At 47.5% G+C, this 22921-nt stretch overlaps 4 protein-coding genes across 4 annotated transcripts; all 4 read right to left on the bottom strand.

Annotated features, from left to right (window-relative positions):
- Positions 1-500: 500 nt before the first annotated feature.
- On the bottom strand, positions 501-3924 carry KVR01_002215 (uncharacterized protein; the record flags this gene model as incomplete). The annotated part of the gene is made up of 4 exons (XM_044784036.1): positions 501-747; positions 830-2814; positions 2876-3373; positions 3448-3924. 4 exons carry the CDS (start codon positions 3922-3924, stop codon positions 501-503), a joined length of 3207 nt encoding a protein of 1068 aa, XP_044647230.1.
- Positions 3925-8395: 4471 nt separating this feature from the next.
- KVR01_002616 (uncharacterized protein) lies at positions 8396-11989 on the bottom strand. Its single transcript, XM_044784573.1, has 3 exons — positions 11684-11989; positions 11427-11593; positions 8396-11370 (listed from the first exon to the last, which is right to left on the bottom strand). Exons 1-3 carry the CDS (start codon positions 11708-11710, stop codon positions 8691-8693), a joined length of 2874 nt encoding a protein of 957 aa, XP_044647631.1. The 5' UTR covers positions 11711-11989; the 3' UTR covers positions 8396-8690.
- A 2475-nt stretch (positions 11990-14464) lies between these two features.
- Positions 14465-18585, bottom strand: KVR01_002632 (uncharacterized protein; the record flags this gene model as incomplete). The annotated part of the gene is made up of 9 exons (XM_044781285.1): positions 14465-14471; positions 14768-14876; positions 14933-15071; positions 15119-15427; positions 15485-15796; positions 15847-16293; positions 16351-18386; positions 18447-18491; positions 18567-18585. 9 exons carry the CDS (start codon positions 18583-18585, stop codon positions 14465-14467), a joined length of 3423 nt encoding a protein of 1140 aa, XP_044647647.1.
- Positions 18586-20305: 1720 nt separating this feature from the next.
- On the bottom strand, positions 20306-22675 carry KVR01_002317 (uncharacterized protein). The gene is made up of 6 exons (XM_044789384.1): positions 22209-22675; positions 21964-22151; positions 21738-21815; positions 21532-21687; positions 21104-21462; positions 20306-21041 (listed from the first exon to the last, which is right to left on the bottom strand). The coding sequence occupies exons 1-6, from the start codon at positions 22499-22501 to the stop codon at positions 20385-20387; spliced, it is 1731 nt and encodes a 576-aa protein (XP_044647332.1). The 5' UTR covers positions 22502-22675; the 3' UTR covers positions 20306-20384.
- Between the last annotated feature and the right edge of the window lie 246 nt (positions 22676-22921).

Here is a 22921-nt window from a genome sequence, read left to right as displayed (position 1 = left end):
TCCCATCCCCTGTAGCCCGGGCCCGACCGAGTCCGAGTATGGGCCGGTGTGTCGCGGATCCCCTCGGGCGCTGACGGGCGCTGGAGACCGAACATATCACCCCCTCCCCCCCTGTAGATATACATGTTTTCCCCTCGACTCAAGGGCTGTATAGGAGCACATAGCGTTCAGGAATAAGAACCTCCGTCAGGGAAACCGCCTGAAAGAAAAGCCTTCTACCAACTCGCTCCAAACTCTTTTTTTTTTTTTTTTGGAGACCTCACGCAACGCGACAACACACGTCTGTCTTGTTTGTACAAAGTATATATATGCACTACAAACCAGCAAGCACAAAGAATTATGCCATCGCTACTTTTGAGCTCTCTTTGCCCGCCTTTTTCTCTTCCGCTCCTGCTGCTGTTCTTGGGCGCTGTAGTCAAACTTTTTTTTTTATCAAAAACATTGATTGCCCCATTGGGCGCTTCACAACCTCCTAAACGATTGATTGATTGATGAATCCCCTAAGGGATATCGAACAGCGGCTTGAGCTTGACGATGAGCTGCCACTCGTCGTTGGAGACGTCCTTGCGGTAGAACTCCTTCAGGCAGTCGATCGAGGCGCGCGAGATGGCGCTGTACAGCGTGTCCGTCTCCTCCAGCTGCCGCCCGTACGTCGGCTGGTGGCCGCCCATCTCGATCTTGACGGCCACCGAGGGCTGGCCCTTCTTGCACACTGGGATCTGCTTGTGCTCTCGCTCGATGGAGGTTCTGGCGTGGCTTGTTAGCGGGGGCGTGCCTGTGAAAGACGGTTGTGGGTAGGGGACGGGGTGGGGGATCAGGGAAAACTTACACTCTGCCCATGGCAACGATCTCCTTGACGCCCGTCGTGGGGTTGTGCTTCACCGCCGAGATAGGCGTGTTGACCCTCAGCTGGCCTTCAACAACGTCGACACCGACGACGATGGGGTTGGTCTTGTTGAAGACGGCCACAGGCTTGAGCACGCAAGGGAAGACCGCCAGCATCTTGGAGTCCTCCTTCTTCTTCTCAAGCAGCTCGTCCATGTGCTTGGTGAACTGGTCGAAGAGATGGTAGATGATGTCTGCCGTGAAAATCCTGATGCCGTTGTCCTCGGCGTACGTCTGGGCGTCCTTCTCGACCTTGACATCGAAACAGAGCATGACAGCGTGGTCGGGCGACTTCTCCAGCATGATACCACACTGCATGACATCTCGCTTGGAGACCGGGCCGATACCGACGTTGGCGACGGGGATCTTGCAGTCCTTGAGGAAGTCCAGCAGGGCCTCGAGCGAACCCAGCGTGGAAGCCTGGACGGACACACCACGACCGGTCCTCTCGACACGGCTGAACAATGTCTCAAGATCACTCTCGAGCTCGTCCTCAATGTCATCCTCGTCATCGTCGGGGCCCGCAACCAGCAGACGAGAACCAGCGATGGCCTTCTCCAGCCCAGGAGCGACGATCTTGACACCGAGCGCGGCCTTGATCTCCTTGTTGTGCACGTACTGTGACTTGAGACGGAGTTCCTTGAGCTTCTCCGGCGTCAGCAGGGCTCGGACGTTGGTCTTGATCACACCCTCTGTACCACACAACAGGATCCTGTCGCCTTCCCGCATGATACCGTTGGAAAGAATGACATCGATGGTCATGCCGAAACCCTCGATCTGCTTCACTTCCAAGACGGTGGCCTGCACCTCGGAGAGGTACATGAGCGAGCCCACCATCCTCTCCTGCGTGAGCTGCAGGATCAGCTTGAGCATGTCGGGGATACCCTCTCCGGTGTGGGCGGACGTGGGGATGAGCGAGACGAATTTAGACATCTGCTTGTTTTCGTAGTACAGTTCGGCGTTAAACCCTTGCTCAGCGAAGGCAACCTTGGTCTGTTCCAGACGGTTCTTGAACTCATTCTGCACCGCCTTGCCCTGGAGCTTCAAACTCTCCTGGAAGCCGTTGTTGTCGATTTTCTTCCAGCCGTACAGACGATCAATCTTGTTCAGGGCCACAACGAACGGTGTCTTCCTCTCACGCAGCATGCGCATAGACTCGAGGGTCTGGGGCTCAAGACCGTGCATGATATCGACAACCAGGATGGCAATGTTGCAAAGAGAGGAACCTCTTGAACGCAGGTTGGAGAAGGACTCGTGACCGGGTGTGTCGATGACCAGCAGACCTGGCACCTTGAACTCGAACTTGCCGTCCTGGTTGACAACCTGGGTCTTCTGCTTGATGGCCTCGACCGGGAAGTAGGTAGCACCAATCTGCTGAGTGATACCACCAGCTTCGCCCTCCTGGACGTTGGTCTGACGGATCTTGTCGAGCAGCTTGGTCTTTCCGGTATCGACGTGGCCCAGGATACAGCAAATGGGTGACCGGAGGTTGTCTTTTGACCGGGCAGCGAGGGCGGCCTGGTGGGCCTTCTCACGTCTTGCGAGGGCTTCCCTCCTCCTAAGGGCCTCCTTGTCGGCTTCTTCATCGTCAGACGAGGACTCCTCTTCGGAAGACTCCTCCTCGGCCTCTTGTTGCTTCGGTCTTGACGGGAGCGACTTGTCTCCTGCCTCTGTCTTGCCGCTCTCCTTGTTGTCAGCCTCCTCGTCCGAGTCGGCGTCCCAGCTGTCCTTGGGTTCCTCGTCGGATGCTGCGGCGGCCTCCCAGTCCTCCTCAATCTCCTCTTCCCTCGCCGCAGCTGCCTTTGCGGCGGCCTCAGCCTCTGCCTGCTCCTTGGCCTTGCGCTCGTCTTCCGCCTTCTTCTTGAGAGCCTCTTCGGCCTGGATTCTCGCACGTTCGGCAGCCTCTGCCAGTGCTTTCTCCTCGTCGATCTGCACACATGTAATTAGCCACCGAAATGGACCGAGGGCTCGTGTAGACCCCGAAACTTACCTTCTCTTGCTTCTTGCCCTTGCCCTTCTTCTCGAACTTGGGCTTCTCCTTCTTGGCTGATTCACCATCTGCCAAACCACCGACCTGGATGCCGGCAGCCAGCATCTGCTGGAGCTTGCGCTCGTTCCGGGCCTTCTCCTCCTTCTGGGCCTTGGTCATGTACTTGCCCTCCTTCTTGAGCTGCTCGACCTTCTCCTTCTCCTTCTGCTTCCTGCGGGCCTTCTCCTCTTCCTTGCGCTTGTTTTCCTCCTCGATTTGGCGCTCCTCCTCTTCTATCCGGGCGCGCTCCTCGGCGTCAGCCTTGGCCTTGGCCTCCTCCCGCTTGCGGAGCTCTTCTTGTTGCTTCTGGAGCAGTTGCAGGTGCTTTGGGAGCTTCTTCCCGGGCTTGGCGGCCTCGGCCGCAGGGGCTGCCGCCTCGGGCTCGTCCTTCTTCTCGGCGGCTTTGGATGGCTCAGCTTTGGCGGGTGCGGCTGGGGCGGTCTTCTTCTTGGCGGCGGCCTATTTGCAGAACGAGGATTCGTGAGCCTCGCATCACATCACGGCGGTACAGCTGCGGTTAGAACAAGACATACCTGCTCCTTCTTCCTCTGCTTCTCGCGCTCCTTCTTGAGCTTCTCCTTCTCGGCCTTGGTGAGGACCTTGCCGGAGGCGTCTGTCTCGTCATCGCCAGCCTTGGCGGCGGCTGCTGGCTTGGCCTGCTGCTTTCCCTTTCCGCCCTTGCCCTTCTTTTCTGGCAGGGCGAACTCGTCGTCCATGTTGGCCTCGACGGGTGCGGCCTTCTCCTCTGGTGGTGCGGCGGGCTCGGCGCCGGGAGCGTCCTCGCCCTCGAGCTCTGGCAGGCCCTTCTTCTTGCGCCTCTCCTTGTTCTTGCGCATCAGGCCCATGAGACCACCTGCTGCTGGGGCCTCGTCGTCGGCGGGGGCGGGGGCGGCGTCATCGCCATTCTCAGGTGCCGGGGCGGCATCGCCGTTTGCTGGGGCGATGGACTCGCCCAGCTCGGCCTCCCAGTCATCCTGGGCCTTCTTGTTCCCCTTCTTCTTAGGCGGCATTTTGGCGGATTATTGGATGAGGAATAAGAGCTGGTTGGTGGTGTTTGTCGTGGATGGGCCAGCCTGAAGGTGAAGGGTACCTGGAATGGAAGGTGACAATGAAAGTTGTGGGCGGCGGAAAGTTGCTTGCTCGATCGTAGACGGCGGGCGTAAGGGAAATGTGGGGTAATATTTTTGCAGCTCCAAGCTTGTGGCAAGACCGGACCTCTACTTACCTTGCCTCTACGGAGTAGTAAGCTATGAAGCCGCCCAAGCAGGCCAAGGCAACTACTGTTTTGGAAAAACGAGAGTTGCCCCCCCCCCGGTTAAATGCCCTCTATTCCTTAGTTAAATTAAAACTTTATTAGTAGGGTGGAAACTTTAATATTTTTATTAAAATACCTTTATTAACTTTATTAATATTAGTAATAAGTTATTTTTATTATTTAATTAAATAAAAATAATATTATATTAATTTTATATAATTAATTTAAATTTAGTTTATAAAAGTATATATAATTTATTTATTTTAATATAAAATAATATTAATTTAGTTAACTTTATAAATAATATTATTAGATTAATTTATTAAGTTTAAATTATTTAATATTTATTATATAAAATTTATTTAAAAGTTAAATTATATAGTTTATTAATAAGAATATTATATTATTTAAATAGTTATATATTTAAAAGTTAATTATTAAAGTAATTAAAGTTTAATAAATTATTTAAAAGTATTTATAAGTATTTTTAAAGATTATTTAAAATAAAGCTATTATAGTAAATTAAGTAGTTTAAAAGGTATAAAAAATATTATTAAAGTTAATAATAAAGAAAATATATTTAATAATAAAGAAGAGGAGGCTTTAAAAGATATTAATAATAAGAACCTTTTATTAATAAAGTAGGGTTTTTAATAAATAATAATAGTAATAATATTAAATATTTTAAAAATTATTTAATTAATTTTTAATATAAGTATATTTAGGTAAATTAGTTTTAACTTTATTTATTAAAATTTATAATTTAAAAGTTAATATTATTTTTATTATATAATTTAAAAGATAAATTATTATATTAAAGGAGGAGGATAAGGGTTAAAAGATTTAGGGTTTTTATTAAATTATATTAATTTATTTAGGGATTTAATTAAAAAAGTATAAAGATTATTTAAATATAATTATTAAGTTAAGGATATTTTTATTAAAATTAGTTAGTTTATAGGTTAAAAGTTTTTAATTTTATAATTAAAAATTATAAAAAAGATATTAATAGAAGAATTAAAGTATTTAATTATAATAATATTATAAATATACTTTTAAGTTTTAAGGATTTTTTTTTAATTTTTATATAATTATAAGGTTATATTATTAATATAAAAGTTATAAATATTTATATTATAAGGTAATTATTTAATTAAGTAATTATTAATTAAGGTTTTTAATTATTATTAGCTATTTAATAAATAGCTACTTTAAGGAATAGTTTATTAATAGTTAGGTAAGTAGTAAATATAAATATATTTAGTAAAGATTTAAACTTTAGGATTTTTAATTTATATTAATAATTATTAAATAAAGGGTTAAAATAAAAGTAAAAGTAGACTTTATATAAAAAATATAAATAATTAATAAAAATATAATTATATTTTTAAATAATTATTATAAAGTTAATTATTATTATTAAAATAAAAGGAATTCTTTATAATAATAATATTTTATTAAGTAAAATAATATATATATTAATTTATTTAATAAGAACTTAAAGGATTAATTTAATATAATTATAATAAATAATATTATAATTAAATATTTATTAAAAGTTTTTTAATTATTAAATAGTTTAGATAGAATTTAATAAAAGGAGTTTAATAGTAATAAAATTAGCTTTATTCTTTTTAAAAAGTAGTAAAAGTAAAAATAAAAGAAGAGTAATATTAATATAGTTATTAATTTATTATTTAATATTAACTTATTTAAAGTTAAGTATAATTAAATAGCTTTAATAAAATTATTATTATTATTACTATTATTAGCTTTTTTATAAGTTTAATAGGGCTTTATTATTATTAATAGTAATAATAATAGTATTTAAAAGCTTATAATAAAAGTAAAGGCTACTAGTTATCCTTTTATTATTACTATTATAGATAAAAGAGATAAAATAATTTTATATTAAGAATTTATTATAAAAGTATTTTAGAAATATTTTAAGAATTTATTAAAAGGGTTTAATTTAAGTAATTTATAAGAGTTATAAAATATAAAGGGTTTAATCTTTATAGGCTTTATAAAAGAAGAATATTTAGTTTAATAAATATAATTTAAAAGTTATTTTATTAGTTAGAATATTAGTTAAACTATATTTAAAGAGAAAGAAAGATTTTATTAGTTTTTTAATAATAATAATAATAAAAGACTTATTATTATAATAAAAGTTATTAAATAATTATTTAATAAATTATTAAATAAATATTAAAAATATATATTTTATAAAGTTTATAAGGGTTATTTAATTAATTAATTAATTTTATTTAATATTAGGCTTTATAATTAGGTTAGCTATTTAATAAGAGGGTTAGAAGCTTATTAGAGTGGTCTCTTTTATTTAATAGGGTAAAGAAGTTATATAATAAGTTTTAAAAACTTTTAAATAAAAAAGTAATAATTAAATATATAAGAAGATATAATTAGTAATAAAAGTAGTTAGAGAAAGGAAAGTTATTTATTTTAAGTAAATAAAGTAAATTAAATATTTAATATTAAATATTTAATTAATTAAATAAATTTATTTATAATTAATTTATTTATTTTAATTTTAATTATTAATTTAATTATTTAATTTATAAATAATATTTTTATTTATATAATTTTATTTAATTAAAACTTTATTAATTTTAGTTTTATAATTTTTAATTAAGATTATTATATTTATTTTATTTTATACTTTTTTAATATTTATATATAATAAAAATATCTTTAAATAGTTTTAATTTTAAATTTAACTTTTAAATATAAAAATAAAAATTAAATAAAATTTTTATTTAAATTATAATTTAATAACTTATATTAATATTAATAATATAAATAGTATTTTAAATTATTAAAATATACTTTAATAAAATTAAAATTAAAAAGTATAAAAGTAAATATTTATATTTTATACTTTTATATTTATTACTTTAATTATTTTTACTTTATAATATTAAAAGTATTATCTATTATAAAATTAATTTTAAGTTTAAATATAAGTTTATTTTTAATAAAATATTTTTAATTATTAAAAAAAACTTTTTATTATATAACCTTTATATATTATAATAATAAATAAACTATTTAATATAATTATAAAAGAATATAAAATAAACCTTTTACTTAAAAGACTTTTAATTTATAGGGTATACTTAATAGATATTTAATTTATTTTCTTTATATTATTTTATTTATTAAAATTAAACTTATTAATAAAAATAAATATTTTTATTATATAATTTAATTAATATACTTATTAAAAGTAGTAATTATAAAGCTTTTATTATATTAATAAGTTAATATATATATTTATTTATTATTTTATATATAAGTTTTAAAATATTATTTATTATTTTATAATAATATTAATTTATAATTATTTAATAAAAAATATTATATTTTATTAAAGTATAAGTTTAATTTATTAAATAAAAATCTTTTAGCTTTTAATTTATATAATTTATATATTAATTATATTTTATAATATTATTATAAGAAAATAAGTTAATAAACCTTTATAATTTATTATTTTAATTTAATTATATTTAATAATAATAATAATAATATACTTAAAATAATTATATAAATAGTAATAACCCTTTAATAATATTTTTTAATTATAATATAATTAATTTTAAATTTAGTTTATAATTATTTATTTAATAGGGATAGATTAAAATATAAATAAAATTTTAACTATTAAAGTTTATAGTTTAATAGGTAATAGCTTATTATTATTAGTCTTTTTTTTTTCTTTTTTAGAGTGTAGGTAGTATTAGGTATAGTATTTTATTGAAAATATAAGGTTTTCTACCCTACTAGTAAAGTTTTAGTTTAACTAAGGAATAGGGGGCATTTAATTAAGGGGGGGGCAATTTTCGTTTTTCCGAGATAGCACAACCCTTGGACTTAATAACGTCCTCCAAGACAACGAGCCACGTCCTAGGGAACAGCACTTCTAGGGCCCCTTCTTGTCAGACAACCCCCCCCCCCTCCCCACCGAATGAACACCCAAGGAGCTAGGTACCTAGGTATCCCACTGTAAAGAATCCTGTTGTAGAATAACCTCTTAAGGTCCAACCGCTAATGGAATACTTTATATGGAATAACCTCCTCTGCAATGTCCCTTTTTATATGTGTGACCCACCTGTTTTGGTGATATTTCGTTTTTATTTTCCCCGGCTCTCGATTAAATTGCCTAAACGGAGACAAGCACCATTCTCCACGTCGTCACGGTAGTTGGTCCGTCTTCACATGCCTGTTCGATGCACCGCAACTGGGTTGCTTAGTGATTATTCCAAATGGAATAAATGGGCAAGACCTCAAGGAAGGGCAGAATTCGGGACTGTGCAGCGAGCGATTGCATCCAGACAGACCTAGACCTCATCCAGTAAAACCCTGGGATTTCCTCGCGCCATGGACCGCAAAGAACCTGCACTGTCATTCCTTCTCCCAAGATCTGTCTATGGCCACTGATATCACAGAATCCAACGCTGATATCTCTCAGCAAACAAACCCCTGGCTTGGTTGATCTCATCTCCTCCCATTGTGACTCGAAGAGGCCGTCGTCTCCTCATCCTCCAGGTCCCCATCATCCTCAAACGGGACCCTCACATACACCTCCCCACCCGCCAGCGGGCTCCTGCCCCTCTGCCTCGACCCCCCAGCAGCAGGCACGGCCAGGTTGCCACCGCCACCGCCGCCGCCGCCGTCCCGCAGGCCCTCCGCAGACCTCTCGTGGACCGGCGTGCCGGGCAGCGTCTCGGCATATCCCGTCTCAGTGCCCACCGCCGCCGTAGTGGTTCCGGGGAACCCGTACACGTGTTGAAGGTGGTGGTGGTGACGCATGGTGGTGGTGGTGGCAGTGGCAGGGCCAGCCGGGGGCTGACGATGATGGTGCGGCTGCACGTGCTGCGACAGCCTCTTAGCCTGCCGCGCGTGCGCCATCTCGTACTTCCGGCGGTCCTCGTCGTTCATAAAGGCCGTGTCATCATCATCATCACCACCATCCTCGCTGCCGTCCCCCATGTTGTTGTCCTTCTCGCCGCCCGCCGGCTCGGGCTGAGGCTGCGGTGGTGGCGCTGGTGGTGCTGTTGCCACCATCTCGTGCGGTGACATGTACGCCGCCGAGGAATACGCAGACCGCAGCCCATTCACGTAAGACGAGGAGGAGCTCGGCCTGCCGTCGCCGCTGCTGCGGCGGTGGACGCCCTTGCCCTTCGCCACCGCGGCGGTGCTGTTCGACAGGGCGGAGCTCTCCAGGGACGACGACCCGCGCATCTCGATGTCCTCGGGCCTGTGCCTGGCCTTGAAGGCACGACCCCCACCGCTCGCAGGGGCTGCTGCTGCTGCTGCTGCTGCTGCTGCTGCCCTGCTGTTCCGCCCGGGCCTGCTGGCGTCCCCGGCCCCGGCCCCGCCGCCGCTGCCGGAGGAGACCTCGGTGGTGCTCCCGCCCGACTCCGCCCCGGGGTCCGGGTACCGATAGACCCCGCCCTCGGTCCTCAGCGGCGCGGCGAACAGGCCCTCCACCTGCGGCGGCGGCTGCAGCACGCTCCTCTGGCGCCCGAGGCCGTCGCCCCTCCGCGTTGACATCCTCCTGCGCCTCCTCTCCCCCGCCACGCGGGCCTCCTCCTCGTCGCCAACCTCGTGCGCCCGTTGTTGTTGTTGTTGCTGCTGTTGGTGCAGTTGTCGCTGCTCCACCGTGGCGGGGATGAACGTCTCGGGCTTGATGTTGAGGTCGTCGCCCGTCTGCTCGGCGTGCTCGATCGCCTCCTGCACCGTGGTGTTCTTGTCCGCCGCCGCGGCGTCGGCCCGCGGGCCCCCCCACGTGCGCTGGCCCGCCGTGAAGATGCCGTAGACCATGTAATACCAGTTGAAAAAGGGGTTGAGCACAAACATCATGGGGTAGAGCCAGATCTTATACCGGCGCAGCTTGGCGCCAAAGTAGATCATCATGAGCCAGTTGAGCCCGAGCGACACGGCGATGAAGCCCACCGGCAGGTCCGCGATGCTCTTCTCGGTCGACAGCAGCGCGAGCACCATGACGAAGAAGAGCAGCGCCGTGGTGCGGATCGTGTTCTGGCAGAAGCGGTACAGCACCAGCACGGGGTACCGCCGCCACAGGCGCCAGTCGGTCAGCATGCAGGCCTCGTTGGTGATGAACCCGAGGAACCAGCGCCGGCGCTGCTTGACCAGCGACGCGTACGTCTGCACCGCCTCGGTCTTGCAGAACGCCGACGTGCACATCTGGATCTGGTACCGGCGCTTGGCCCCGATCATGAACAGGTGCGTCAGGTACCTGTCCTCGCCCAGGTGGTCCTTGGCGAAGTCGAACAGGTCCTCGCACTGCTCCGCCTTGCCCGCAAAGTAGTACTTTGCCATGCGCCGGAACGCGCTGAACCGCAGCATCGTCAGCGCCCCCGGGAGGCACGTCACCGACCCGCACCCGGACTCGACCGACCGCTCAAACAGCTGCCCGTGGATGTACTCCATGTCCTGCAGCAGCGTGATGATGCTGTGCTTCTTGGTCGTCGACGTGATCACCCCCGTCATGGCGAGCATGTTGCGCTGGTTGCCCGGGCTGAACTCCATGTCGTAGAGGAAGTTCTGCAGGCACATCCGGTCCAGGATGCAGTCCGAGTCTATGAAGAGAATGAAGAGGTTGTCGTTCATCTTGAGGTAGTCGCTGTAGATCCTGTCGATGAGCTTGTAGGTCGCCTTTTGGCAGTTTCGCTTGCCCCCGTGTGGGAACCGCGACACTGTGATCCGGGCATCTTTGTAGGCGATGTCGATGCTCTTTGGGTAGCTCTCGAGAGTGAGGGGCACGCCGAGCCTCTCTATGGCGGTGAGGTACAGCTCGTCTTCTTGGTCACCGTCGAATGACAGAAAGACGTGGATACATGACGGCGGATAATCACAGTCGACCACGGAGTTGATGGCTGTTATGAGAACGTCGGGCTCCTCCTTGTAGCATGGCATTACTATGACCACCTTTGGGGCGGAGTCCTCGTCCAAAAGCTGCTTGATGCGCTTCGTCCGTCCCAGCTGATGAGTGACGAGCTGATACACGCAGAATAGCCACGGGATCGTCAGCAGGCCGGCAAAGGACCAGAAAGCGAACCCCAGGAGAAAATCAACCATCTTCTCCGGCCAATAGCTGACGATCTGGCTTGGCAGGGGCAAGGTCACAATCATGATGGGTAGGAAGATGGCCCTAAGGAACATTTGGTCAGCCATCTATGGGTAGATTTCTCAGGGGTCAGCACCAACCGCAGCAGCAAGAAAGCCACAGCAACGACCACAGCCAGGACATTCACGGTCCAGTGTTCAGACTTCCGGAAGACCTTCCAGAGACAGTACAAAAATGCACCGATCCACAGGAACCATTCCAGGAGCGCAGCCAGCATGACGACGCCCACTATCGAGGTGTACACGATCTGCAACCAGAGAGTCAGTCGTTGCCGGCCTCGATTACAGCTTGCCTCGGGAGGACAAGAGTTAAGTTTCATCCAACATGAAAGACTTACGTCCTTGACAGGCCATGATAAAGCCATTTTGAAATCTGTTTCGTAGCAACTCGACCGACCCGGATCCCAGTACGGATATCCTATGTCGAGTCCAAGCAGCGTTTCGGGCCCAGAAACAAGAGATTCAAGAGCAAGGTATGTGCCGAGGGGCTGGGGCCCAGCTAGGCGCGGAGGACAGTTTCTTCACTCATGCAGTGCCAGGCATGTCTCCTGGAAAAAAAAAGTCCTGGCGCCGAAACCTATGCCTGCCAGCTTGTCGGTATGACGCAGGGGTAAAAGATGCGTACACCGTCGGGTACTTGCAGCATTGGGTGATGGCTGCTCGTGTGGTTCGGGATGGGGTACTTCGTGTGATCTGTTCCTGGCCACCGTCGTTAGATTGCGCGACCGAAGAGACAAAATATTCCGCTTCCTGCTCCTCCAATGCGATATATCCAACGCCTCGGAGCTTCGGAAAATGAGGTGTTTCCAAGATGCGGATGGTTCGAAATTTCCCAGGCGGAATTCTTCAGTCCAGTGAGATTGAGAAAATCTCAAAAGACAAGAAAAAGGAAGTACAGGTCTGTACCCGTTCGGACAGACGCAGTCGGACGCCGAAGCCGTACCTCCGGACCCAGAACGCTCGCAGCTCGTATACAATCGCCCTCTGTCTTTCTCCCCCCTTCCTTTCTCTTTTTTTCCGCCACCAATAGGTAAAGTTGGTTCGGCAGGGTGAGCTACAGTACCTGCTTTTTGGCAGCAGATCTCCCGCCCCTCCAACGAATAGCTCCCTCTGTCGAATAGGGGACCAGGGCGATAGGATTGGAGGGCCAGCCGTTACCTGCCACCGCCACGCGCGTGTTGGTACAGCAGTGGCTTGGGGGAGGCGGGCCAACCTCGAGCAGAGGACCGAGACACGCAAGAGACAAGGTGCGTAGGTGCTGCTGAATATCTCTCAATTCGCCTCGATGCACTGCAGATCATGTACACCTGCGTGTTTCGGATAGAGCCGGTAGCCGAAATTCTTTGCATGTCAGTCGATTGGTCCTGTTTGTTTGTTTGATGGTAGGTTTGCTCACCGCGGTAAAAGTCAATACTTGAGTGGAGTACGTACTGTACACGGTCAATTGAGGTGTGGTGGTCCGACCTAGGATATGTCACGGGGCAACAAACACATCACCATCTGATTCTGAGGTTTTAAAGGAATCGAATGCGATGCGAGGTAGAGATTAGCACAGGCCCCAGAGACCAGCGACTTGCTTGGTGAGGTGGAACGAAAAGAGGGACAAGCACCAAATGGCGATCATCGTTGGCCCTGGGATAAAAAGCAGCAGTTAACCAAGGCCTGGGGGTGACTGAGGCCCAGCAGTCTAGGACAGCCATTCACCTGTCCTGATCATGACAGCCGACTTTGAATGATTCATAATGAAGGCTGGCAACACAGCTGGCGGGCAGCTAGGTGACTTCGTCTGTCGCCAACACACAGTGGTGATGGCAAATAACTTGAGATCAGGGAGGATGTCATTTTGCGAGGATGAGATCTGAAACCCATGGTATCTCCAGACCTTAAGAGGCTCTAAATGCAAATGGTGTCGAGCGGACGACCCTTTACGTTGCCAACATCGCGTGGTGAGAATTCAGGTTGGTGCAAGGAAAAGTGAGGATTGTCGTGGTGGAGGGAGGTGCTAGGTGGCTGACTGACCCCAGCTCACTTTTTGGGGCGTTCTTTACCTGGGTATTTAGGTAGGTAGCCCAACCCTACCAAGTCTCCCATGCAGTTCATGGGCAGATTTCACCACTGACCAACCATGAGCTTTCAGGCAGCGTAACCCCAAACGCATGAACCCATCTGAACTTGAAGGGTGTGGCAAGACGGCTGGGCATAAGGGACTGGCATGGAGGCCCAGGCTTTTTAACATACAACCATGCTGCATCTTCTCGAACCTAAGAATATGGCACTTTGTGGTGGCCCTTGGGTAGGGTTTACACCATAGCAGAAAGCAGACCAGCATCATGCTTTGAATGGTTTTACGAGCATATATATCATACAGACACATAGATCTCACTTGCCCCAAAGCATTGGCCACAGTCGAATTTCAAGACACCAAAAAAGATTGACTACTCTCCCACTACCACCTCAAACTAATTTCTCTGAGCAAAGGCCAGTGTGTGTGTGTAGCAAAGCCCCTCCATCCGCTCCTTGGACTCCTTCGCACTACAGTGGTGTAGACGACGAGCATCAGAAAGGGTACCAGCCAACTCTCACCCCTCCTCTCCTCAATGAGTGTCGAGCACTGATTGCGATCTGATAATCCCAAAGTGTGCTGCTGCCTGTAGCTCTCCAAGACCAATACCTGCAGACAAGGTGTTCGGGTCGACGGTACGTTGTCTTTCGCCTCCCAAGAGCGGCCCAGGTGTCAACACCCACGTGGGGGTCCTTGTCATGCGCTCTTCCCCGCGGTCTCGCATACACGGCACCGCTCTCTCTCCGCTCACCCAGCTTGCTCTCGGCTATCATCTCAAACTTTGCACCAACTGCAAGCTTTGACACAGCAACAGGAAGTCTCCTTTCTTGCACATGTACCGACTCAAGGTGGACTGGCATGATCTGTTAGGCGTGAGGTGGCAGTCTTGGAAGGACGAACGCCTCCCTCGAACTGCCGACCTTGCCAACGTATGGGATGGAGGCCTGAATGGAGCCATCCGAGCTGATGGTGGCATGGGGCACACAATCGCTGGTGAAGGCCTTGGTGTTTTCAAATCAAAAGAGTTATTTGCCAAGCCGGCTCGAATTTCGCGTTATCAAGTCCTGTAAGAGATGCCGTGTCACGGCTTTGTCAGTTAACTGATCGCTGGGGGAGTAAAAGGGTTGATGGATTTGGCGACAGGGAGCCTCATCTCATCCGAAATGTCTGTTTGAGCCGAGGGCAACGAGAAGGCCGAGAATGCGGAATTGCCACAGCGAAGTTATCCATGGTATCATGGGTTTCGGCAATCGCATTCGCGAGCCCCAGATCGGACTTTGATATGCGCACCCGCCGTCGCCGTCTCTCGACGTGCCCCGGGACACCGTCGAGCTGTTCCACACATGCGAGATTTTCATACCACTCAAAGTCCTCGAATTGGAGTTTCTTAACTCTCTGTCCTGGGTTCTTGTTGTTGGCCTTGTCGTAGCGGTGGTTGTGGTGGTGGGTGATTGGCCTGCTGTCGGAACCTGTGGAGCAGATCGTTAGTACCTTCCCTCGCTAGGCAGCTGTCAAAGAGACTCACCCTCTTCACCATCATTCTCACGAAGGTCATAGTTGAGCACAAGATTCTTGATGCGCTGCTGTTCCTCTCGCTCCGCCTGTTGCTGGCTTCTCATAGCAACCGCAAAGTGGGAGTCTGTGGGCAGCTCCAGGGTTCGAGTCTGGGTGCCATTAGCTCCAGTTCTCGTATCGAGGTGGGGAAACTGACCTGTTGCTTGTTTCCCTTCTTGGTGAGTACTGAGAAGGCCATTTTGGGAGCCGGCATCGGGGCCTCGGAGTCACCATCGCCTTGATCGTTGGTGGTGGTGGCCTCGCGCGGTCTCGATCGGACTGGAAGTGCGACGTCAAACACAGGGCGTCGGTCAAGCTTCCGAGATTCCAGACTCTCGGACATCATCTTGGCGTACTCCCGCTCGAAGTCGGCGTCCTCTTCGGGGTCGATCTGTTCTTCCTGCCGAGTAACGATGATAGCCTCGTCGACAGATTCATCAGTTGTTGTCCGCCGATCCTCGTCCTGCTACGTGGGATAATGGTTAGTGAATGTCTGAATTATTACGGCGGGAAACCAACGTACGTCATCGTCATCATCCTCCTCTTCATCGTCAGACGCCGCAACCTCCTCGTCGTCCAACTCAGCATCATCATCGTCATCCACATCTGCCATCTCGTCTTCAGTCGACGAGCCGCTAGCGTCGTCGTCTTGGTCTTGAAGCTCTGGTCCATCAAGTCCGGCGGCTTTCCGATCTTGTGCAAGCACCAGCTGGAATGCCTTGCTGGCCTCCTCCAAGTTGGAGGCCAGCTTCCACTGCGGCCTGGTGCCAGTGTAGATGTCATGGACTAAGAATTCTATGTCCATGGGCAGGGGGTTTTTGGTGAAGATGTAATACTGGATGAAGTTTAGTCAAGTGCTTGCCGCATCGGGTGAGGGAGACTTACTTGAAGGAACGAGAGGAAGTAGTCGAGCTTCTTGCCTGCTGGGCCCTTGTTGAAGTACATGCCAGAAGCCTCGAGGATGAAGTAAATGAGGCGGATGCGGAAAAAGTCATCCGGCATATCGAATGGATTCAACCGCCCAGGAACTGGTGGACCGCCGTGGCCAAATGTCATGATCTTGTACATGACATCAAAAACAACGGCGTGCTCGACCAGGCGGTAGTTGTAGATCTCAGCCAGGTACTTGACCTCCGCAATGCGCCGCTGGTTGTTCTTGAAGTCATTTTGCTCCAGACCAGCATTGATAGACTCGACGACATTGTCCACCACCTTCACGACAAACTCTATACGGTATCTGTAAAGGTGCGCTAGCAGAGAGGCGAGCAGGTGGATTGCGCCATACTTGACCTTCCCAGGCTTGGAACAAACCTTTTCGAGCGCCTCTCGGACCTGCGTGGATATGTCAGTGCAACTCTCATCCCACAACTCATAGTACCTGACACTTACTTCTGCTTCCTCCCAGTGCATCCTACGAATCTGTCTCACAATCTTATCGAGGGTCCGCTTCGACAGGTCCACGTAGATGAGCTTTCTGACAAAAAGCTCAAGCGGAGTTCGTTCCTTCTGCTGGATGGCAGGTCTCTCGGGCGGGTCGACATAGTAAATGGCATTCTCAATCAGCATCCGCTCATTGGGTCCGATGTGCTGCACGGATTTTTTGCGCTGCAGGGTCTCCAAGAAGGAGGTCATGCGAGGCGAGGTTTCCGGATTGCGCAGAAGGTATCGACCGCAATTCTCAAGGAGGTCGCAGATGATCTGGATGTTCATCTTGGAAAAGTCGTCCAGACAAACCTTGAGACAGTGGAAGACGGTGTGCTCGGGGACAATGCCAAACTTGGTCAACTCAGCCAGGTACCTGATGTTGCCAATGCGGACCTGAGCCAAGAACTCCTTGCTCTTGCGGGCCTGTAGACTGCGGAATTCCGCATCCAAGTAATCGATGACGCCCTTGGGGACATCCGGCATGTAGCGACCCAAAGTTGCAATGAGCCTGGCCCAACATGGGAGAAGATCACCGCGATTCTTGGGAACGTCCGTAAGAGCCTTGACCAATCGGTTCCGCGAAGCCTTGGAGTTGAGGAAACAGAAGTCGATAGCAGTCTGATCGATTGTCTCCTTGGTCGTGAGGTCGGGCAGGCGGAGGATGATGGCATCAACCTGAGCTCCGATGGTCTTGTTGGCGATAGCAGTCGTCTGGTCGTCCAAAGAAGTATCGGTTGCCTTCGCGGCATCACCATTCTCAGCAGACTCAATCTTCTTGCCCACCTGGTCGTCGCCCTCGGGCTTCTTCTTCTTGGCGTCTTCGAGAAGGATACCAGGGACCTTGCCTTTAAGATCCGCCAGATTTTCGTAAAAGCGTCGCTCGTCCTCGTCCTGCCAGATACCAGCTCCGTCTCCCTGCCCACGAAGGTACTCGCCCGCCTTCACGATACCGATGCCTCCATTAGCCAGTGAGTTCGAGGCCTCGTGGTCTTTCAGATCCGGCATTTCTAGCCCCAGGGTGTCGGCGAGAATCTGAGCGTTGGCGACCAATCGTTCCTGAGCTTTGAGTTGCTTGTCGAAATTGGCCTGCCGGTCTTCAAAGACCTCTCCGGACTTGACGTATGCCTCGGCGTTCTTCCGCGATTGGGAAAAGATGGCCTTCTGGTCTCGGAGGAGGTGAGCCTTCACGTCTTCGAAGTAGCGCTTGAGGATGTTCTTGAAGCGCTCCTGGAGTTCAGGTGAAACCAGAGGGGGGTCATCGCTTGACACGTCGCCGTCCTCGTTGTCGCCAGAGCCCTCGGATGGCTTGCCCACGCCTTCGTCATCTGCAGACCTGCGCCCTTCGGTTCCAGCTGTCTTTCTGACACCCAATATATCCCAGGTGAAAGTCTTGACAAAGGTGACGAGCAGAGGCAGGTTTGCATGATCACGGTCATGGCCCAACAGGTCCTTCAGCACCTCGAGTGGGAAGGGCTCCGCACCACCGCCCTTGGTGCTGCGGGCCTTCAGTTCTGGGACCTTGCCAGAAGCAGCCTTGACAGAGTCGTCGGGAATAACATCGTCCAGGGTCCTCAGAACGCCAACGAGCCAGAGCTCCGTGATGACACGAAGCAGGGCCTTCTGACGAAGGGGCCGCTGCTTCTCCTCCTTCTCACGCACATCGGGAGGCAGGCTCTTCAGGTAGCTCTTGTCAAGGGTGGCGATGCCCCGGCCCAGCTGCCACGCAAGCTGCTGGGTAAACTCATCGGGCCCAAAGCGCTGGTGCAGGGCACTGACGATCTCGACGCCGGCCTCGACGTCACCACCTGTGGCCTTCAACTTGGTAAGCCCTTCGTAGCAGGCAGAAATTATCTCGGACAGGTATCGGTGCAGGCTCAGGGTTCGAATTTCTTGGATAAAGGTGGGCAGGGTGGCGGCCGTAACGGCAGTGCGCAGTCGCTTGATGTAGGCGGTGTGCTTTGCCAACTTCGAGTCGAGGGGCTTGTTGACCTCGAACAGATCTGACAATATGCCTCGTCAGCGTCGTGGGGAGCCGGGGTGCGGAGTCATGGGCTACTCACCAGTTTCGCCGGCCCACGCGCGCTCGTTCAAAGAACGCAATTCACCTGTGGTAGAGCATGTCAGACTCGAGACTGGGGGCAGATGTATGATGGTCGGCGTCGGCTCTCCCGGGGACTCACGTTTTCTAGCGCGATCCATCTTGAACAGGATGGATCGCGACGCAGTTGATTTTGAAAGTAGAACCAAAGACTATTGTGGCTACATTCGTAAATGTTGTGCGGGCCGGTCTAACTAAGGGTTAGACAGCCCGGAGCGTTGGAAGCGACAGTCGGCGTCAACTTCGGTAGGCATCGGGGAGGCAAAGGCGACCAAGAGGGCCTTGTGACAAAGGCACCCTCTGGCTGATGTGCGATGGGCTACGTCGCTGTGCTGGGAGAGTCTCGTGGCTGATGTAATGAGGGAAGGGAGGGTTTAGCGACGGCAAGCCAAGCTCTGGTCGGGCTGCTGTGGTCTCGTGGTCGGCCGGTCGTCGAACGAGGGGTTGTGGTGGTGGTGTTGGGGGTCGTGTCGGCGGCAGTTACGGTGGTCGGATTCATTGAAGTTCGGGTCCCAAGGATGGCAGTCGTCGATCACGACTGATTGCACTGCACTGCAGGAGTGGAACCTTGTAGGTGGAAGGAACATTTGATGCAGCCCAGTCAAAGCGGCCCTCGGCCATCCTGGTTGGGCGAGCCAGCTTTGGTGGGGCCTCACCATGTCGGATAAACTTGGTGAATTGCAAGGTGCGCTAGGCCGTCTGGTGCGGGGCATCAAGCATACCTGTCAAGCCTGTCTGTACATGTACCTAGGTAACTAACACCTCTAGCAACACCTGGACACTCTTGAACCAGTGGCATGTGCAATGCTAGATTCAAGTCCTCAAACGGAGCACGGGGCAAGGGTGGGCTGAACTCTAACTGAGGTCTACCTGCACCTCGGATATAATTGTCACACGTTCAAGGTGACGAGAGAACATAGTTGTTTATCAAGTCCGCTGCACTGGTAGACTGGCTGATCAGCACACACCACAAGGCGGAAGGGAGGCAATTTTGAATTTTTTTTGTAATAGGATTAAAACTGGCAGGAGAATTCATCTTCCGAAAATTCATGTGCACCTGGCACTTGCAAAAAAATGGCGGGAGTATCTGCTCTCATTCACAGCGGTTGCCCACATCCAACATCTCACCTCATGGTCACCTGCTTGAATCATCCGCTCTATGAATTGGGCCCTCTTCGTGACTTACACACTGGATCACATCAAACTTACCACTGAGCTGGTCTTGAATGAAAAAGTCAGAGGATTGTCGTTCTTGGCTGGACCAAGATCGATGCAGCCCACTTGGTTTGGAGCGCAGCTCATGTCTATGAATGCTACTTACTTAAGTACATTACTTTTCCCCCTTCATCTCAAACACGAATCAAAACCGCTGTGGTTTCCACAATTGACCACAATCCTTTCCTTAAAAGCAACAGAATGGGCTGCTAGGTAAAGGTATGATGCAGGCTATGAAGGAGAAAGTTCGGTATTGGGACAGACATCAGTAGCTCAGTTTCCATGCCTAGAGTACGTTATGGGGTTCCCGGGCACCCCTAGTACCCGGATTGATGAATGAGCTTTCTCGCGTTTGCTGATATTATTAGTGATTGTGATGTTTGATTGGTAAATCTAAGTACTAGGGGTGCCCGGGAACCCCATAACGTACTCTTTATCATAGGATAGGGTTTTCAGCATGACGTCCTCTTCGGATCAACTATCCATAAGAGGCGTGTCAAACACGGTATTGTAATAATGTCATAACGCTTCGGGAAGTGTGAGCAGTGGATAGAGCGACGTTGTCTTGAAGATCGGTATTGTACCTAGGTAAAAGAACTTTGCAGAATGACACAGTTCCGGGCTCTATGATGCAATCGAGCACTCCTACCACGTTCCAATGAATAGCTAGACCAAAGATATATACTCATATCCTCCCCATAACTCCGTTAACAAATAAGAACAGCACGCTCAATGCCCCCACCACGCCCAGGGCAATGGGATATACCTTGGGATGATCCGCAACGTCAGGTATTTTGACTGAGAAGATGGCAGTCACCGTGAATAACGGCATAAATAATATCCATAGTTTGGAAAGCATTGACACGCTCCGGGCCGCTGTGTGGATTTGTCGAGAATCCTTGATTGCTTTCATGCCAAACATGATCACTGACAACTCGCTGAAGTCTTCGAGAAGCCGATCAATTTCATCTAGAAAGGGCCCGTGTGAACCAATTGGGTGCGACTCGAGAGCAAACTTTGGCCAATGCATATCATCGTAAAGTCGTACGAACCGATAGTAGATTTTTTGAGGAAGTTTCACCCCGCGAGGCATGGGCCCGCTGCAAGGTGAGAGTACCTCGAGATCCCATCTGTCATTTAACACAATGGGATAACCTTCCAGGCATTCCAGGTCAGGAGTACCAAACTCGAGGTTGATAATAACCTTGAGCAACCTCTCATGGGCACGAAAGAGCAATTTCAGGTCCTCGAGTACTTGCTGCTGCGTCTGTTTCATTCTGGTCAGGTCGGAGTGGTCCCAAAATCTCCTGGGTTTGTCTTTGGCGCTTAATACACCTGAAAACTAGGCTCATTTTTCCGGAATTAGTATATGTAGTCATACGGAAGCTCATGGGTGCAGCTTACGATGAGATCTCGGATGCGGTTCGACTCAAGAAGGATAGAGCTGCCCACTGAATAGTTGTTGATGAGACAGTGGAATATGGTTGCAGCGACGTCTGCAGCCCAATAGTCTTTGGCATTACTCGTGCCAGTCTTTCCAAGTATGGGTGTTCTGTCTCGCTCCAAGTCTCTGATGTTCAAGGGAGAAGGATAATGAGAATTAGGACGCGTTGCGCCGACTTGGGAGAGCTGCCCCAACGTGGCCTGGATATGCTGACGCATATTTCGAAGGTGCTGAAGTTTGAGATCGGTCATTCTGTCCCTTGTGATATTTTCTGGGACTTGTTTATCAACCGATGCTTCCTGGATGGAGATGACGGTGTCTAAAATCCAATCAGTGGCTGCCTTCTAAGTTTTCTTCTTTGTCCCTACAAAGTGATGGTAAAACTCACAATCGTCCGTTACAATATACCAGGCCCAGCTCTTCGGCTGCCTAGAGTAATTCGTATATTCAGGTAGGCTCAGGTTGTCAGAGGTGCCATGGAAGGATCCCGTAGAATGTGACTCGCTTGGGCCTTTATACAACCAGTAAGCCCCAACGCATAAATCTGACTTCGAATTAGCCGATGCTGTTTAAGTAATAAGGTTAGCAGCTTACAATTAGAACTATGATATATGGCTGTGTGCTTGTTCCTAGGCTGCAAGAGCTTGACCATAAAGTTGCCGTTCTCGTCAACTACCATTTCAATTAATTTAGAATGCGCAGATGTGTTTTGTGCGGTTCAAACCCTCGCCATATATTGGAGGTCGTTGGCTCAGAAGGGGACTGCTGTGTGGAGGGATTGGTCTGCGAACAAACAGCCCTTCATGCTCATGTATCTAACCTTCAGCGGGAAATCCCATCTTCCTCAACGACTCCTTGTCCAAGTCGTCGCGAGCGAATAAAGCCCCCAAGAACTCATTGGTCAAGTCGTCGCGAGCGAATATAGCACGCTCCAGTTCCTCCAAGAAATTGTAGTGCTCGGAGACTTTTCGTATTGCATTGTAGCAAGCTTCCACTGTCCAAAAATGGCTAGCATCTTTGTCAGTGTGAGAATATCCAATAACTTGGCTGAGCTCTGGTCCTCACATCCAAGTGACTGCTATCGAACCCAAACCATCGTTGGATTTTAGATCCAGCAACGCGGCTATATCTTGGTCCCTGAGGCTGGTAGCGATGTGTGCGCCATGAAGACTAATGCGGATGACGAAATTCGTTGTTTTGTTTTCCACAGCTCGGTTCATGTAGTCATCGTAAACGTCAGTTTCATCGAAATTGTGAAACTGATCGACCAGTTCAGACAAGGTTTCAGAGTAAGATGTTGGTTGAAATCGTTCTCCAGAATTGCGCTCCCTGCTTCTCGAGGCTTCGAAAAAGGCCATCTCGGTCGCAAAGGTCCTTTCGGGGAGAATAATTACAATTCAAGACGACGCACGGGTCGGAGTCTATCGAAGGATAATGTCCAAGCAAAAGTCGAGACCTGTATTATGCAGAGACGGATTGCTATCAAGGCAATTTCCCTGGACCACGTCAGCTTACTCAAGGCTTGGTAAATGAGGTATTACATAGCCAAGGACCACCTGCTGCACGTTTGCGGAGCCTGTTGTTCAATCATTGTGTCGTTCCTATGCTGTCCTACCACTCATTGCATCGCGCTTTCTGGAAGTAGATTAGAGCTAATACATGGATGAGGATCATTGGTTTGCAAGCTGACCGTTCAAGACTGACCAGCCGCGGTTGCATGCTCTAATTTAAGATGATCTGCAGGATCGAGGTAAATATAAATACGCGCTGGTAAGCTA

This window comes from Diaporthe batatas, assembly GCF_019321695.1.
Source record: "Diaporthe batatas strain CRI 302-4 chromosome Unknown Contig00003, whole genome shotgun sequence".
Lineage (NCBI taxonomy): Eukaryota > Fungi > Ascomycota > Sordariomycetes > Diaporthales > Diaporthaceae > Diaporthe > Diaporthe batatas.
This window is presented reverse-complemented; position numbering and strand designations above follow the sequence as displayed.